This window comes from Nerophis ophidion, linkage group LG10 (genome assembly GCF_033978795.1).
Source record: "Nerophis ophidion isolate RoL-2023_Sa linkage group LG10, RoL_Noph_v1.0, whole genome shotgun sequence".
Classification (NCBI taxonomy): domain Eukaryota; kingdom Metazoa; phylum Chordata; class Actinopteri; order Syngnathiformes; family Syngnathidae; genus Nerophis; species Nerophis ophidion.
Genome location: NC_084620.1, coordinates 25,590,418 through 25,607,383, shown reverse-complemented (window position 1 = coordinate 25,607,383; position 16,966 = coordinate 25,590,418). Strand labels below are relative to the sequence as shown.

The following is a 16,966-nucleotide window of genomic DNA, read 5'->3' as shown; positions in this document are numbered from 1 at the left end:
CACAAGTGTGAGTACAGTCACGTTGATGCTAATCAGGAGTTCTGCTTGGCAACACTAAATTGGCCCTAGTGTGTGAATGTGAGTGTGAATGTTGTCTGTCTATCTGTGTTGGCCCTGCGATGAGGTGGCGACTTGTCCAGGGTGTACCCCGCCTTCCGCCCGATTGTAGCTGAGATAGGCGCCAGCGCCCCCCGCGACCCCGAAAGGGAATAAGCGGTAGAAAATGGATGGATGGATGGATGGATTGGATTGGATTGAATAAGAAGTTAGAAAGAGGGGAATTCTCAAAAGGCATGTTGGATTAATGGACACATGGACTCATCCTTTCCCACAAAGAACACAAGTGTGAGTACAGTCACGTTGATGCTAATCAGGAGTTCTGCTTGGAGAAGTTTGGAAAGAGAAGCAGAGAAGGTGATGATACTGACTTTTAGAAAAAAAATATTTTATTTTGTATTTGTTACTCCCACAGATTTCTCCCCCTCTTTCCTTACTTTGAGTCATATTAGCAAGGCACACCTGCAGCCGTTTATCATTTATTGCAGCTAATTGGTTCCAAGCCTGACCGTGGTAAATACATTTCCACAAAGTAAAATTATTATTAATACATTGAATATCTTAAAATAAGAGCATAACAAATGTTTACGACCTTCTAAATATGTTTTGAACACAATTACATCCCTCTAAACACCAAATAAAACCCACACTGCATTTTATTTGCCACTTGCCAAGATTTTACACTTTATTTATAGAAACGCCTTTTGCCCGGGTCGTGTTTAGTTTGGTGTATTCTGAGTAGTTGTTTATTTCTGTTTCAGCACCTTTGTTAGTTTTCTTAGTGGTCAGGACGCTCACCTGCTCCCGGTCACTTATCAGAGAGCTACTTAATCCTGCCTCGCAACACACTTTGTTTGTCTGGCAGTCTCACTCGCTTCATGCAACAGTTAGCGTTTGGTTACGCCTACTTGTTACTAGTCTCTCGCGCGTTCTTGTGTTAAGCTTTGCCGCAGTTTCCTGCGCCATCGGCATGTCTACCTTTTTGTGTTTTTGCCTTGGCTTATTGTGAGTATATAAGCATCTTACCTGCACGCTGCCTTCCTGCCGTCCTTTCTGCATCTTGTGGACATGACCACCGCAACCATGCGACCAGACGTAACAATTTCGCTAGTTATAAGAGTTATTTATTTAATTGTAGTCATTGACTCTACACCATAATCAATCAATTAATGTTTATTTATATAGCCCTAAATCACTAGTGTCATAATTTTAGCATGAATAGCTATAGCCCGTCTATGCTAGTTTAAAAAAGTTAAACTTGAGCAAATAACTGTTCAAATAAGAGATTTAGGTTGTCCCCACATAGAAAATCTTGTTTAAAAATCCAGCAACATCCCAAAGATGCTTAATTTAAGAATTGCAAGTTGAATAAAGCTTGTTTTCAGAATAAAATACTTATTTCAATCTTAAAAATCCTGCTAATCCCTAGATATACAAATATTAATTTAGGATGTCTTATTAAGTCAAATTAGCTAGCTGAATGGACAGATAAGTTCAGTATTTTTTTCCTAAAATATAGTCTTTTTATCTTTTATTTTGTCAGCTCTTTTTTGCAGTGACTTCCTGTTGAGTGCAAAGTCAGTTGCAAAATAAAAGCATGGTGGAAATAACCTGGATTTTACCACCGAAACTAAAAAAATGCACTTATTTTATTTGTTTATCATCTTATTGTATGTTTCTGGCCAAAGTCAATTAACTGTGGAATCCATGGCCAGGTTCAGTGTCAGGCATGTTGACAACCGCTTATGTCGCAGTTTGGTGACCGTCGACTTAAACGTGAACAACTGTACTATTTATCATAGTTTACATTCCACTCACACACAGCGTACCTGTCAACCACAGCCTTATGTGTGACATTCCACTGTTCCTTATCAGCATTAGTTCCAATCTCAGGGTTGAGTTTTTGCAAGTTGACGCCAGCGACGTTTGCACCACTCCACACAGGCACTGAAATAAAAAAAACATGCTGTTTCAGCATTAATTTGACTCGTTCCAGCATTTCAGAAAAACAAAAGGTATTCGGACACCCACCACTGGTGTCCCCGTGCTCGCCCAGGACCCATCCGTTGAAGGAGCTAGCGTGGATGCCGAGGCGCTCGGCCATCATGAAGCGAAAGCGGGCTGAGTCCAGGTTGGTGCCACTGCCGATAACGCGGTGTTTGGGGAGGCCGCTCAGCTTCCACGTGACGTAGGTCAGTACGTCCACTGTGAAGGCAGGACAAGTTTATTTATAGAACACAATTCGTACACACGGCAATTCAAAATGCTTTACAGAAAATTACAAGAAGGTAAACATCAAAAATATAACAGAATTCTAAAAATTATAATGCGTATCAAAATCAGAAAATAAAATCATCGTAAAACAATCATAAGTAAAATTAGAATCAATCAAATAGTGTAGATAAACTACTTTCAGTTGTCATATGTACAATTAAATGAAGGGTTTTTAGCCTCCATATACAACATTACATTTGAATTGTACATTATGCAGATCTTTATTGATCCATCAGGCATGTGCTCTGAGGAAGTGACACCATATGCAGTATACAAGACAGTACAGTAGTAGTAATAATACAAACACCTACTGTATATCAGGTATATACCGCTAAATTGATTGGGGGCCACATTTCTAGAAAGCTAAGGACATGGTGGGGGGGGACAGACTTCTCCTTTTATTATTATTTTTCTTTTTTTTTTTATGTTACGGAGAACCAGCATCTTCTATTTAATTTTGGTCTATTAATTTTGTCACACAGGAGCACTCTGCTATTTTTAGGCCTTTTTGCAACAAAAAAAAAATGTATTGAAAGATCATTTCTATGAAAGCACTACAGTGGTTTTAAGAATCTGCTGCAAAAATTTGAGTCTCTCACAGCTTTTTGAATTGAACTTACAGGCCACGAGTTGAATAGCCCGAATGATGAAAAAGAGAGGACCTAAAATTGAACATTGAGGAACACCAATAGTGTCACTAACTTTTAAAGTTATATTATTAGTTTTCAAATGTCTTAATAGCCCTTTGCCTCCTAACCTATTTGATCTGCTTTTACTATGTCAAACTATGACTTGGACGTGGATTGTTTTTTTCGACGCAGAGGGAAGTTAGCACAAGCGAGGCGTGAATGTGAGTACATGTTTAATTTATTTAATAAACAAACAACTACAAAAGGCAAACCAAAGACGCGCCCAATGGGGGATAATAAACTAGACCAATCAAAACAAACCTAGCACAATGGCATGACTAAAGACATAAAACAAAAGCGTGCACTGTGGCATAAAAAAAACAATACTTGCACTGAGGCATAAATACAAAACTTACTGTGACCAAAACAAGGGACATGGATGGCAAGGTGTTCGAGGGCATGAAGGAGGTGAAGATGCTAGGACGAGGACAGAAAAAGAATGGCCTAAATAGCTATGATGATTAGTGACAAACAGGTGTGAGGCTGAGGGCAGGGACATGACTAGTAGACTAGGTGAAACTAATGGGTTGGCATGGAAACGAAATCAAACCAGGAAGTGTATGACAGAACCAAATGTCCAAAAAACTAAACATAACATAACCAAACATGGCAAAAAACAAAACATAATCTACAGGCCTGACATACTGCATCAATCCTCAAAGATCCTCTGGCACCAGCTTTTTCCATCCATCCATTTATTTTCTACCGCTTATACCGCTGGAGCCTATGTCAGCTGCATTTGGGCGGAAGGCGGTGTACACCCTGGACAAGTCGCCACCTCATCATAGGGCCAACACAGATAGACAGACAACATTCACATTCACACACTAGGGCCAATTTAGTGTTGCCGATCAACTTATCCCCAGGTGCATGTCCTTGGAGGTGTTTTTTATCTTTACCAAATACTAGAACAAAGACCCACGGTGAGGCTGCTTTTAGCCATTGTGGAACAGCCTATCAGAGAGCAGCAGAACTTCAGAGACCGTTGACATTTTCTTTTAAAAAAGCTAAAGAGACACCTTTTTATTTAGGTTTTTACCAATCATTTTAAACTCTTATGGTTGTATTTATTTATTGTGTTGTTTAATTATTGTTTAATTATTAATATTACTACCATTGTTCTGTCAATGTTATGTTTTTTATTAACTTATTAATGTATTATTTACATTTATATTTAATTTTCACATTTACAGTATTTGATCATATATTTCATTCTATTTTTTAGATGGCACTCATTTTAGTTGTTTTCCAGTCCGAACACCTCAAAGGTGGCGTATTTCCCTGAACTCCAGTGCCATGTTTTGTTTTTGTTTTGTTACTGTCAATGGTGTGTGTGTGGGTGTGTGCGTGCGTGCGTGCGTGCGTGCGTGTGTGCTTTCTTTTCATTTTTGTACAGCATTTTGTTTGCCAGTTCTCTGTGTATGAAAAGTGTTATGTAGTTAAAGTTTGATTTGATTAAGAAGCTGAACATGACAGAACATTTAGAAAGTACGTGAAAAATTTAAACGTAGTAGTACCTCAATTTAGGAGCTTAATTGGTTTTGTGACGGAGCTCTTAAATCTGAATTGGTGCTTTCTCCACCCAAAACAGCCCAATTTTAAAATGTAACATGCCTTTTACAAAGAAAATATTACTTTTAGATAGGAAATATTGTATAAAGATGATACAATAAAATTTTGTAAAACAACTACAGTAGTGTTATGAAGTAATCTACAAACACAGTTTCCATATGAGTTGGGAAATTGTGTTAGATGTAAATATAAACGGAATACAATGATTTGCAAATCCTTTTCAACCCATATTCAGTTGAATGCACTACAAAGACAAAATATTTCATGTTCAAACTCCTAAACTTTATTTTTTTGCAAATAATAATTAACTTAGAATTTCATGGCTGCAACATGTGCCAAAGTAGTTGGGAAATGGCATGTTTACCCCTGTGTTACATCACCTTTTCTTTTAACAACATTCAAAAAACGTTTGGGAACTGAGGAAACTAATTGTTGAAGCTTTGAAAGTGGAATACTTTCTCATTCTTGTTTAATGTAGAGCTTTAGTCGTTCAACAGTCCGGGGTCTCCGCTGTCGTATTTTACGCTTCATAATGCGCCACACATTTCGATGGGAGACAAGTCTAGACTACAGGCGGGGTGGGAAAGTACCCGCACTTTTTTACTAAGAAACCACGCTGTTGTAACACGTGGCTTGGCATTGTCTTGCTGAAATAAGCCGGGGCGTCCATGATAATGTTGCTTGGATAACAACATATGTTGCTCCAAAACCTGTATGTACCATTCAGCATTAATGGTGCCTTTACAGATGTGTAATTTACCCATGCCTTGGGCACTAGTACACCCGCCTAAGCATCACAATTGCTGGCTTTTGAACTTTGCGCCAATAAAAATCCAGATGGTTATTTTCCTCTTTGTTCAGGAGGACACCACGTCCACAGTTTCCAAATATAATTGTAAATGTGGACTCGTCAGACCACAGAACACTTTACCACTTTGCATCAGTCCATCTTAGATGAGCTCAGGCCCAGCGAAGCCAGCGGCGTTCCTTGGTGTTGTTGATAAATGGCTTTCGCTTTGCATAGCAGAGTTTTAACTTGCACTTACAGATGTAACTACCAACTGTAGTTACTGACAGCGGTTTTATGAAGTGTTCCTGAGCCCATGTGGTGATATCCTTTACACACTGATATCGTTTTTTTATTCAGTACCGCCTGAGGGATCAAAGGTCCGTAATATCATCGCTTACGTGCAGTGATTTCTCCAGATTCTCTGAACCTTTTCATGATTTTACGGACCGTAGATGGTAAAATCCCTAAATTTCTTGCAATAGCTCGTTGAGAAATGTTGTTCTAAAAGTGTTCGACAATTAACTTACAAATTGGTGACCCTCACCCCATCCTTGTTTGTGAATTACTTAGCATTTCATGGAAGCTGCTTTTATACCCAATCATGGCACCCACCTGTTCCCAATTAGCCTGCACACCTGTGGGATGTTCCATATAAGTGTATGATGAGCATTCCTCAACTCTATCAGTATTTATTGCCACCTTTCCCAACTTGTTTGTCACCTGTTTCTGGCATCAAATTCTAAAGTTAATGATTATTTGCAAAAAAAAAAAAGTTTATCAGTTTTAACTTCAAATATGTTGTCTTTGTAGCATATTCAATTGAGTATGGGTTTAAAATGATTTGCAAATCATTGTATTCCGCTTATATTTACATCTAACACAATTCCTCAACTCATATGGAAACGGGGTTTGTAATAATAATGTGCGCATTTACCATTTTAGAGTTGACTTCTACGCTATCTCCTTCCAGCTGCTTCAGCATCAAACACTCCAATATCAGATTTTCCATATTCTCTTGAATAAATGTCCACTGTTTAGATGCTATTTTAACATTCTTGGCTGGCATTACCGACTCATTCTGCTTCAGTATGGTGACTAACAGTGAGATGCTCCAACTGCTCTACCAGTGGGGACGTCGTGGCGTGGCCGGGGGAGTGGCCGTGCCAGCAACCTGATGGTTAATGGTTCAATCCCCACTTTCTACCATCCTAGTCATGTCCATTGTGTCCTTGAGCAAGACACTTTACCCTTCCTCCTGATGGGTCGTGGTTAGGGCCTTGCATGTCAGCTCCCACCATGTGTGTGAATGGGTGAATGTGGAAATAGTGTCAAAGGGTTTTGAGTACCTTGAAGGTAGAAAGGCGCTATACAAGTATAACCCATTTACCAATCTGGCAACACACTTGGTCATGTTTTTGATGATTTCTTTCTTTAATTCTTTAATTTTTACTTGGTACATAAAACATATGAATTAGGTCTTTTCTTAAAACGCTTTTAAGTTGAGGCACAACTGTACATTCATCAATCGATTCAAAGCACTCAAATGTTGTGTTTACCAGGGTTGGAGACCACGATGAGTGTGCACTGTGGGCTGTACTTGACGATCTGAGGGATGATGGACTTGAAGACATTGACGTTCCTCTGTACCAGGTTGAGGCGGCTCTCACCCTCCTGTTGACGGACGCCGGCTGTCACCACGACCAAGCGGGAGTTGGCCGTCACCGCGTAGTCTGGAGGACAAGAACGGTGTTGGTGCATGAAGTATTTCAAGGGCACTGACAGGTCCCTGACCTTTGTCTGCAACAATCTTGGAGGTCTTAAGGAAAAGACTGCCATGCTGCAGGTCCATCAGTTCTCCCTTCAGACGATCCTCCATCACGTCCACCAGAGCCAGCTCGTCACACAGATCCTGAGAAAGGAAATGTAGGGTTGAGGACAATCACAATCAAACTCCTGTATAACTCAAGTTGTCAGCATTCAAAATCAAGTCGAGGTGGCTCAGTATCCAAATACTTTTGCCCGAATGGTGTGTGGGACAATTAGAATGTCTTACCCGCAGGAGGATGCTGATTGCACAAGCCATGCCTACTTGGCCCACCCCAACCACGGTCACTTTATTCCTGGGGGGCTCAGTGGAGCTACCAGGCACAGGACTGATCAACTTCTGGAGGACCGACGACATGATGGAACTGCAGGGGACAAGTTGATGTTGGCGTCAAAGAATTTGTCTTCAGTCTTACGCTAACCACATTTGCGTTTATTTCTGTTTACTTTGTGTTTATTACAGTGGTTTGCATTGACGTTTGACTAAACTTTGATTGATTGATTGATTGATACTTTTATTAGTAGATTGCACAGTACAGTACATATTCCGTACAATTGACCACTAAATGGTAACACCCGAATAAGTTTTTCAACTTGTTTAAGTCGGGGTCCACGTTAATCAATTCATGGTAGCTGAAGCGTGTTACCCTGTTCACCTTCATGTCGCACTGAAATACTACTTAACGCCTCGCTAATAAACGCATCACAAGCAAAACAATGCTACTAAATGCATCGCTTCGTAATGCACTGCATCACGACACACCGAATAGATACTTACCATATCGCTACTAAACACATCGCTGCACAATTCACTGCATCCAAATTCTACTAAACACATCGGTACTGAACACATCGCAATGGATCACATTGCAATCCGATGGACTACAACTGATCGCAACGGATTTTTATGCAATGCACTGCATCAATGCGCACCAAGTTGCTACAAAACGTATTGTTACTATACTCACTGCGCAATGCAATGCTACGAAACGCTACGCGATGCACTGCATCAACACACACTGAATTGCTACTTAATGCATCACTGCTAAACACGTCGCTACTGAAGGCACTGCAATATGGCTCCTATATGCATTGCTACTAAACGCATCACGACTAAACCCATCGCTACGCAATGCACTGCAATCACTATGCACAATTATTTGCTACTAAAAGCATCGCTACTAAACACATAAATACTAAACGCATCACCATGCAATACAATGCAACTAAACGCATCAGTATGCAATGCACTGCATCACAATGCAAATAATTGCTACTAAATGCAACGCAACTCATCACATCGCAAAGCAACCAGGGCCGTAATCAGGATTTGACAAATATCGAGGTCAAAATTCTGCAACTTCTGCCATCATCCTGTTCTCTTTCTGTTCCTCCATCCACTGTGTGTCCCTTCTCTGCACATCCTAAAGTAACATTTAGGATGTACAATGCTAATACTTTAGAACAGTGGTTCTTAACCTGGGTTTGATCGAACCCTAAGGGTTCGGCGGAGCCTCCACCGCGGAGGTCATGAAACACCCAACTCATCGTGTAAATAAAAACTTCTCCCTATCAGCGTATTATGGATACCCCCAAACAATGTTCCCTCTAATTTTCCATATGTGTGAGAAAACGCAAAAACTCCTTGAGCATTCAGTGGAGCACATGTGAGCGACGTCAGACGTACACCTACACTGTGGCCACGCCAGCAGCACACCTGTCCCAAACTTGACTAAATAACAAGTTAAATGTATTATTATAATCAAATTACAGCAGGTATTTCCATGTGATTATTTTTTAATATAAGTTTTTTGGCCCATTTACAATGATAATATCAAAAAATATTGTTTTCAATGAGCTGTGTACTAACTAGTATTGTATGTCTGGGTGGAAAACGAAGAAATGGAACAGACTTTGCTGTGAAAATGACATAAGAGTGGCACTTGCTAAGGTAAAGCCACGCATATCCATACCCTCACCGTTATATTGGATCCACTATGGACTGGACTTTCACAATATCATGTTAGACCCGCTCGACATCTATTGCTTTCGGTCTCCCCTAGGTGTGATTTAAGGCTATATAAATAAACATTGATTGATTGATTGATTGATATCTGAACTGGTCTCTCAAAGGCAACAGCAGAAGCCACACTGATTTGCAAGAGTGTAATTTATTGTGAGTTCATGCCCTTTGTTTGTTTTGTTCATTGGTGATGTTCATGCACGGTTCATTTTGTGCACCAGTAAAACCATAACAGTCTTGAATTTGAAATTTTTTTTTAAATATATTTTTCACTTAAGAACGGCTCGGTGAATGTGCATATGAAACTGGTGGGGTTCGGTACCTCCAACAAGGTTAAGAACCACTGGTCTAGAACGTAAGTAAGCTGTTAAATTTAGGCTACATAAGTTCCATTATGATTGCCGAAGAAAAACTCTGTGGTCATTCTTTAAAGCAGATCATCTGAGCAGGGAACAGTTTTGTTCCTTGAACATAATCAATGTGTATATTTGGTACTACAGTTCTCCTGACTGACGTGACAAGTGACAACCAAGAGTGGACTGGGACAAACATTTGGTCCAGGGCTTTTTGATCCAGACCGGCCCACGACGATCCACTTGCAGATAGTAATTGATGTACACATCACAAACCTCTTAATATGACCACTGTGCTGAACAATACCCCTTGACATTGTGTGGCCGTGACTAAACTGATAACTACACAATGGGTTGCTTACTTGTTCTTAAAAAGCTTGTATGTCTGCAATGCGGTCTTATTTGAAGAAAGTATGAATTAGGGCTTAAATGATAAAAACAAATAATATAGTATTATGATTGCTTTTTAATACTGTAGATCAGTGGTCACCAACCTTCTTGTAACTGCGGACCGTCAACGCTTGTCAAATTTACCACGGACCGGTGGGGGTTTCGATTGTCCACTGTGCACTCAGCCTATTACATACATAAAAATATCACGTGTTTGTGTGCCCCAGACTCTCAAGCTCTCCTTCTGTTGGCGACCACTGTAACGCTCTCTGATTTTGGTTGCTATGGTAACGTTTACATGCCTTCAAACTAAGATGCAGATAAAACATTAAAAACGAACACCAAGTGCATGACAAGTTTAACTCACCGTAACACTAAATCAATTGGAGCCCTGAGCTTGTTATTCTGCAACGAGACGGTCTTAACTGGGGGTAATGGAAGACAAAGACACCTCAAGTGTGTTGCTTATGTCCAGTCTGCTCCGTTGTTTTGTTTTGGTGGCTGTCACTGCCGAAAATTCTGCTTCACACTGATAGGATGTCGGAAATGGCAAAAGGGTTTTCAGTGCTGTGGTGGCGATCTTTAGATATTTTTCCATGACTTTAATCCAGAACATTGTTGTCTCAAACACACTTTTAAGGCTGCCATCATTTGTGATCTCCAGCAGTTGATCTTCTTCTTGCACAGACATGCTGGATTCACCTGCTTTGTCAACAAATTGTCAAGGCACGGACTCGAACCCGCTTCCCTCCTGCAACTGAGTGTCACAGTGCTCGCCCGGACACGCCCCCGCTCACGCTGAGCGCAGCACGCATACGCAGCGCAAAGTCTACAGGCAATCGGCAATCTGCACACCTGGTGGATGAAAGGGAGCTGGATAAAGGACCAGTGGACCCAAGGATCCATGCGGGAACTTAGTTTACCTCTTTGTGTACCGTAAGCCTTATACTCTCTCTCTTTCTGCGTTTTTCCCTCCGTGTTTTGACGTCTTTATTGTTCTCCTACAGTGCCTTCCCGATTCTCCCCCTTTGTTATCTCCATTGTTTCCCAGGTGACAGCCTTCCTCGATCCTCGCCCCTTGCCTGGACACGGACTCTGACGCCTCTCTCTCGCCCTGGATCTTCTGCCTGCCCCATGGACTGCCTTTTCCTGCCATGTACCTTCTCCTCGTTTCAACATTTGGTAAGAATCAACAGCTAATTATTCATACACATAGTCTTCCACAATTCACCCCTTCTGGATATTAGTTCACACTCCATTTCTGTAGTTATTATTATTATTGTTTGATTATATATATATATATATATACTGTACATACATACATATATATATATATATATATATATATATATATATATGTATGTGTGGGAAAAATCACAAGACTACTTAATTTCTACAGAACTGTTTCATGAGGGGTTCCCTCAATCATGATGATTTAGGGAACCCCTCATGAAACATGAAGCGGCTTAATTTGACTCAACACGGGGCACCTTACCTTTGTCTTTGCCGTCATCTCCCCTCTGTAAACCATAGAGCTAGAATATCCCCTGGCGTCTTTGCCATCATCTCCCCTCTGTAAACCAGACCGGTACAGGAAGCGCCCAGGGGTTGGGGACCACTGCTTTAGATAACTACTTTGAGCTATAACTCATCACATCATCATGTTTGCTATATTAATGTTGTGTTTGCTGGGGGAGCTGTGACGGCACAGAACCACAAGGGGACAATATTGCTATTATCTATATACCCAATATAATATATAAATAATAAAGAAAAATACTAATAAATAAACTAGAGAATGGTGTGTGACAAAAATCCAAGAGTGTGTATGTTGTAAGACTATGTGTAGGATTTAATTGCTGAATGTTTACCAGAAGAGTTATGTGTGAGAGGTGGAAGATTAGGAGGACAAGGGAGTTTGGAGGTCCGTGAGGCGAGCAGGAAGTCAGGGGCTAAGCGGGGCATCAACAGGTCCGTGTCCAAGGAGAAAGGATCGAGATCCAAGGGGCAGCCAGAAAACCAGAGAATAAAAATGAGGACGACGAGAGAAGACGAGATGCACAGCTCGCCACGCAGGAACATGGATTGGCTGCAGGAATGACACGACAATGAAACATGGAGGGGAAATCAGAGAGAGAGCAGGATTGCATCAAGCACCAGATGATCGCCTACAGAAGGTTATGTTCCGGCAAAGGATGGCAGGTTGTGCAGGCTTTTGAAGGCAGGTCTGATCATCAGCTCCAAGTGTGAAGATTGCCATCGATTGATTGCAGCTGTTCGATGCCACCGGTCTGGGGCGTGCTTTGCTTTTGAAACATTTATTAATGTTTTATCCACACCCACACCATTCTGGGAGAAGGCAGACCTGCTCACCATAATATCACCTCTTTATTAATAGGCAGTGGAGTTGTCATCGACATTCGTGATGTGGTTAAAGCAATGGAGCAGCTACTGCTGTGAGGGATGTCCACGCTGAAGCAGCTGCTGTCAAAAATCTCTGTCATTCTTTTGCTCTTAGCAGTCAATTTTTGACTAAACCTCTTCTTTTTTTATCTCCATTTCCCTCTTTCACCTGTTAGTTTCACTTTGAATTCTCGTTGTTTTTTTTTTGTTTTTCTTGTGTAGTTTCTCTCTGCCCTGCGCTCATGGACTGATCACTATTTAAGATGCGTGGGCAGGACTTCTGTGCCTGTGTCGCCTCTCATTGGGCCGTTTTGCCAAAAAGCTTAGGCAGACAAGCCGTGGACTAAGCCAATCAATTGCCACCTTTGTGGTGCTGTTGTGTGTCGGGCTATGGCTGTCCTTCTCAAATAGTGGGGCGGACCCCTGATGCCGGGGGGGTGCGTGTGACCTTGAAAAACATGCATTCTATTGCCGTACCAGAATATGATGAAGCCTATGTAGCACTTGGCTTCACTGTAACCACGAAGGAGATGAGGAAAGACTGGTGTGTTGTTTCCTTTAATGTTGATAAGCTTCCAATGTAATGCAGAGGTATCATTATAACAATTTTATAGACAAATTATACCATTTATAGTAATAGCTCCAGCAGTGCATCGCTGTTATGCTACTCTTTCAATATGATGGACATTTGCACATAACCCACCAGAAATGAACAAATTGTGAGCAATACATCAGAAATGGAGAAAAAAAATAAGCAGGACAAAGTCAGATTCAATCTCGACACGGCACACTAGTGAAGCAAACTGGGCTGACTACAAATGAAACATGGAATGGTGGAATAACTCTTCCAGACTCCATGATTACACACTAAAAAATGTTGGGTTATTTTCAATTTTAACCCAACTGCTGGTTCAGAAAAGGACGAACCCCTTATTTGAGTTATTTTAACTCAACGTTTTGGGTTAATTTTTTTCAACCCAACTTTTGCGTTGAATTATTTCACCAAAAAGTTGAGTTATGATAACATAATGTTGGGTTATTCCCAACCAAACTATTGGGTTGAATTATTTAACCCAAAACTTGAATTACGCTAACTCAATGATGGGTGATTGTAAATATTGTTAATGAGATTAATCCATAATAAAATTCCCTTCATGAAAAAAGTAACTTTTTAATAACAAAAATGTGATACCCATTGAAAAACAACCCAAAAATGGTTCATATTTTTGAAAACCCAGAAATTCAGTTAAAATAATACCCTTATAACTCCAAAAATGGATTGCTCTCCATAAAAATAACTCCAAAATTTAACCCAACACTAGCCACTCATAAATTCGGTTATCAAAATAACCCAGCATTTTTTTGTGTGTGTACATCCCTGAGGCCAGTATCAGGGTATGACTTTATCTGCAGAGGAGCAGACTGCAGACCGTATCATGACACCCATCCATCCATTTTCTACCGCTTATTCCCTTTGGGGTCGCGGGGGGCCCTGGTGCCTATCTCACTTACAATCGGGCGGAAGGCCGGGTACACCCTGAACAAGTCCCCACCTCATCGCAGACCGCATCATGACATCATGTCCCATATGCCGCCATCCTAATGGAGATTGTGGTATGGCAGGTGCGGACGAGAGCTTGGTCAGTTGGCTGTTAAACACTCGCCCAGCTGTATAGTGGTTACACCTCTAATTAACATCTTTATCCAAAAGAAGAAGAAGAAGAAGACACGGCAAAGCAGTAATTGGGTCAAGCGAAACCATTAGCTCATCAGTAGCTCCTCCAGTGGCCTCATCAAGACGAACTCGCCACTTTCCATTCAAAAACAGCTGTCAGCTTGATGGAACACAGTTCTACAGTACACTACTGCAAACTACAAGCGCAATGATACAGGTGACACCTACTTGCATGACTGTTGCATCAGTGTTGTAAAAAAACATGGGCAATAAAGACACTAAAGATGTTAATATGTTAACATTCTTTTTATATTTCCAATATTAGGAGGATTTTTGTTACATCTCTACTTCCATCCATAGTTCTATGGCTATCATCACACTTAAACGCATTGACATCCCTGGTCCACTTTATTATAAAACACACAAACAAAAAGCTTAAAAAGTTCAGGTGTGTCCAAACTTATTCCAAGGAGCCATCCTTCCATCCATTTCCCGCCGCCTGTCCCTTTCAAGGTTGCGGGTGGTGCTGAAGTCTATCTCAGCTGCATTCGGGCGGAAAGCGGGGTACAACCTGCACAAGTCGCCACCTCATCACAGGGCCAACACAGATAGACAGACAACATTCACACTCACATTCACACACTACGGCCAATTTAGTGTTGCCAAACAACCTATCCTTAGGTGTATGTTTTTGGAGGTGGGAGGAAGCCGGAGTACCCGCAGAAAACCCACAAATTCACGGGGAGAACATGAAAACTCCACACAGAAAGACCCCGAGCCCGGGATGGAACCCAGGACCTTCGTAATGTGAGGCACATTCACTAACCACCGTTCTGCCTGCATCAGTGTTATGTTGTAAAAAAAAAAAAACATAGAGACACTAAAGATGTTAATATGGTAACATTATTTTTATATTTCCCAGGAGGACTTTTGTTTCATCTCTAGTTTCATCCATAATTCATTACACTTAAACACATTGACATCCCTGGTCCACTTTATAATAAAACACACAAAGAAAAAGCTGAAGTAGTTCAGGTGGGACCAAACTTATTCCACCAAGAGTCATTTATGTTTGATAATGTTAACCAAAATGAAATCAAAGTCTTAATTAGACAAAACGGTCCATAAGATTGTGTGTTTACTATTTGTTATTTTGTAAAAGCAAAACCAAGATGAAAAAACAGTCTCTCTCACGTTAAAGCATTAATCCAGGGGTGTCAAACTAATTTTAGATCGGGAGCCACATGGAGAAAAATCTACTCCCAAGTGGGCCGGACTAGTAAAATCCCTGCACGATTACTTAAAAATAAAGACACCTTCAGATTGTTTTCTGTGTTTAAAAATAGAAGAAGCGCATTCTGAAAATGTACAAATCATAATGGTGTGGTTTTTTTACACTTACATGTTGCGGTTAATAGTATTCTATCTTTATTTGTTGTTATTTATATTTTCTGAATGAATGATGTGATAATGTTCCTAAGTCAACTCAATGGTGTTCATTTTCAATCTATCAAGGTAAAAACATTTCAAAATCAAATTACAGTATGCCATATATGTAGTTTGATCATTTTCCTCGGTTGATGTACTATCGTGTGGTTTATTTTGTACATATGTACCATCGTCTACACTTTACAGAAATACAAATAATTGCTATTGCAACATCCAGTAGACACATGTAGAAGAGCTGTTTCTTTCATTAAAAAATTTCAGGTTAATTTGTAGACTTAGCAACCTCATCCCGCGGGCCGGAAAAAAACTGTTCGCGGGCCGAATGCCGTACGTTTGACATCCCTGTGCTAATCACTAGTTCGGAAGTGCTTGCTTCGTCATTCTTTTTTTTTTTTTTTTTTCTTTTAAATAAAAGAGCAAAAGTTATTCTGAAATGTACAGCTTCTGGACTCAAACCAACCAATTGAACCACGTACTCAAAGCCCCCCAAAAATATTTGTATCAAAGTGAAATGCATGAAGTCCCTAAATCAGGACAGGAGACGTTTTAATGCTAACCTTGCTGCATTGTGCTAACATATGACTCATTTACTGTACATTTATTCACCTTATCGCCTTATTAGATATTTTTAAAAAGTGCCATGAGAATGTATATAAGCAGCAAAACAAAACGACACATTTTAGCCTAAAAAAAAAATCTGTCAAATATGTATAAACATGTATTTGCTATCATAACCACATAGGCTGTTTTAAGAATCCGATGCTTTTCGGTAAAAACAAGGTTATGTAATTGTGGTTGCCATCTTTATCGCATTTTAAAGAGGCTAGCGCACAGTTTCTTCATTATATGTTTGACATATTCATTTATATTGACTCCAGTTAGAAAAAACACACACGAGCAAATCGCGTGAGAAAAATCCTGCGGAGGTGCAGCAGTCCAGGTACGAAATGTGTGCATTTTAGTGGCGCATCGCAACTCGCAAAAATGCGTTACAAATCGATGGAGAAAGCTTGTGAATATCAAAACATTCTTACGTCCTGTTGTGGCTTTAATCCAGTATTTGTGATGCTGGTCCCGGGCAGGTGGCGAGTCTGCGAAGAGGCTGCTGGAGAAATGAGGAGAGAGAGGAGGGAGATCGAGCAGGATGAAGATTAAACGTGACTCAATCCGGAAAGGTCGTTTTTTTTTTGTCTGTATGATTACTGACAAATCATTAGAGCTGCGAATCTTTGGGGTCACGATTCGATTCAAAATCGATTTTTTTTTTTCAATTCAACACGATTTTCGATTCAAAAACGATTTTTCCCCCCCAATTTAAAAGGATTCTGTATTCATTCAATATATTTCAATACATAGAATTTCAGCAGGATCTACCCCAGTCTGCTGACATGCAAGCAGAGTAGTTGATTTTTATAAAAAGCTTTTATAATTGTAAAGGAAAATGTTTTATAAACTGATTGCAATAAT

General features: G+C 40.3%; 1 protein-coding gene across 1 annotated transcript in view; it reads right to left on the bottom strand.

Annotated features, from left to right (window-relative positions):
• Nucleotides 1–16,690, bottom strand: part of ldhba (lactate dehydrogenase Ba) — a 37,838-nt gene extending 21,148 nt beyond the window's left edge. The window contains exons 1-6 of the mRNA XM_061913196.1: nucleotides 16,534–16,690; nucleotides 7,436–7,571; nucleotides 7,174–7,291; nucleotides 6,939–7,112; nucleotides 2,089–2,262; nucleotides 1,887–2,004 (exon numbers count right to left, since the gene is read on the bottom strand). Of these exons, the coding sequence (XP_061769180.1) occupies nucleotides 1,887–2,004; nucleotides 2,089–2,262; nucleotides 6,939–7,112; nucleotides 7,174–7,291; nucleotides 7,436–7,564 (713 nt within the window). The 5' untranslated portion in view covers nucleotides 7,565–7,571; nucleotides 16,534–16,690. The remainder of the gene's footprint in view (nucleotides 1–1,886; nucleotides 2,005–2,088; nucleotides 2,263–6,938; nucleotides 7,113–7,173; nucleotides 7,292–7,435; nucleotides 7,572–16,533) is intronic.
• Between the last annotated feature and the right edge of the window lie 276 nt (nucleotides 16,691–16,966).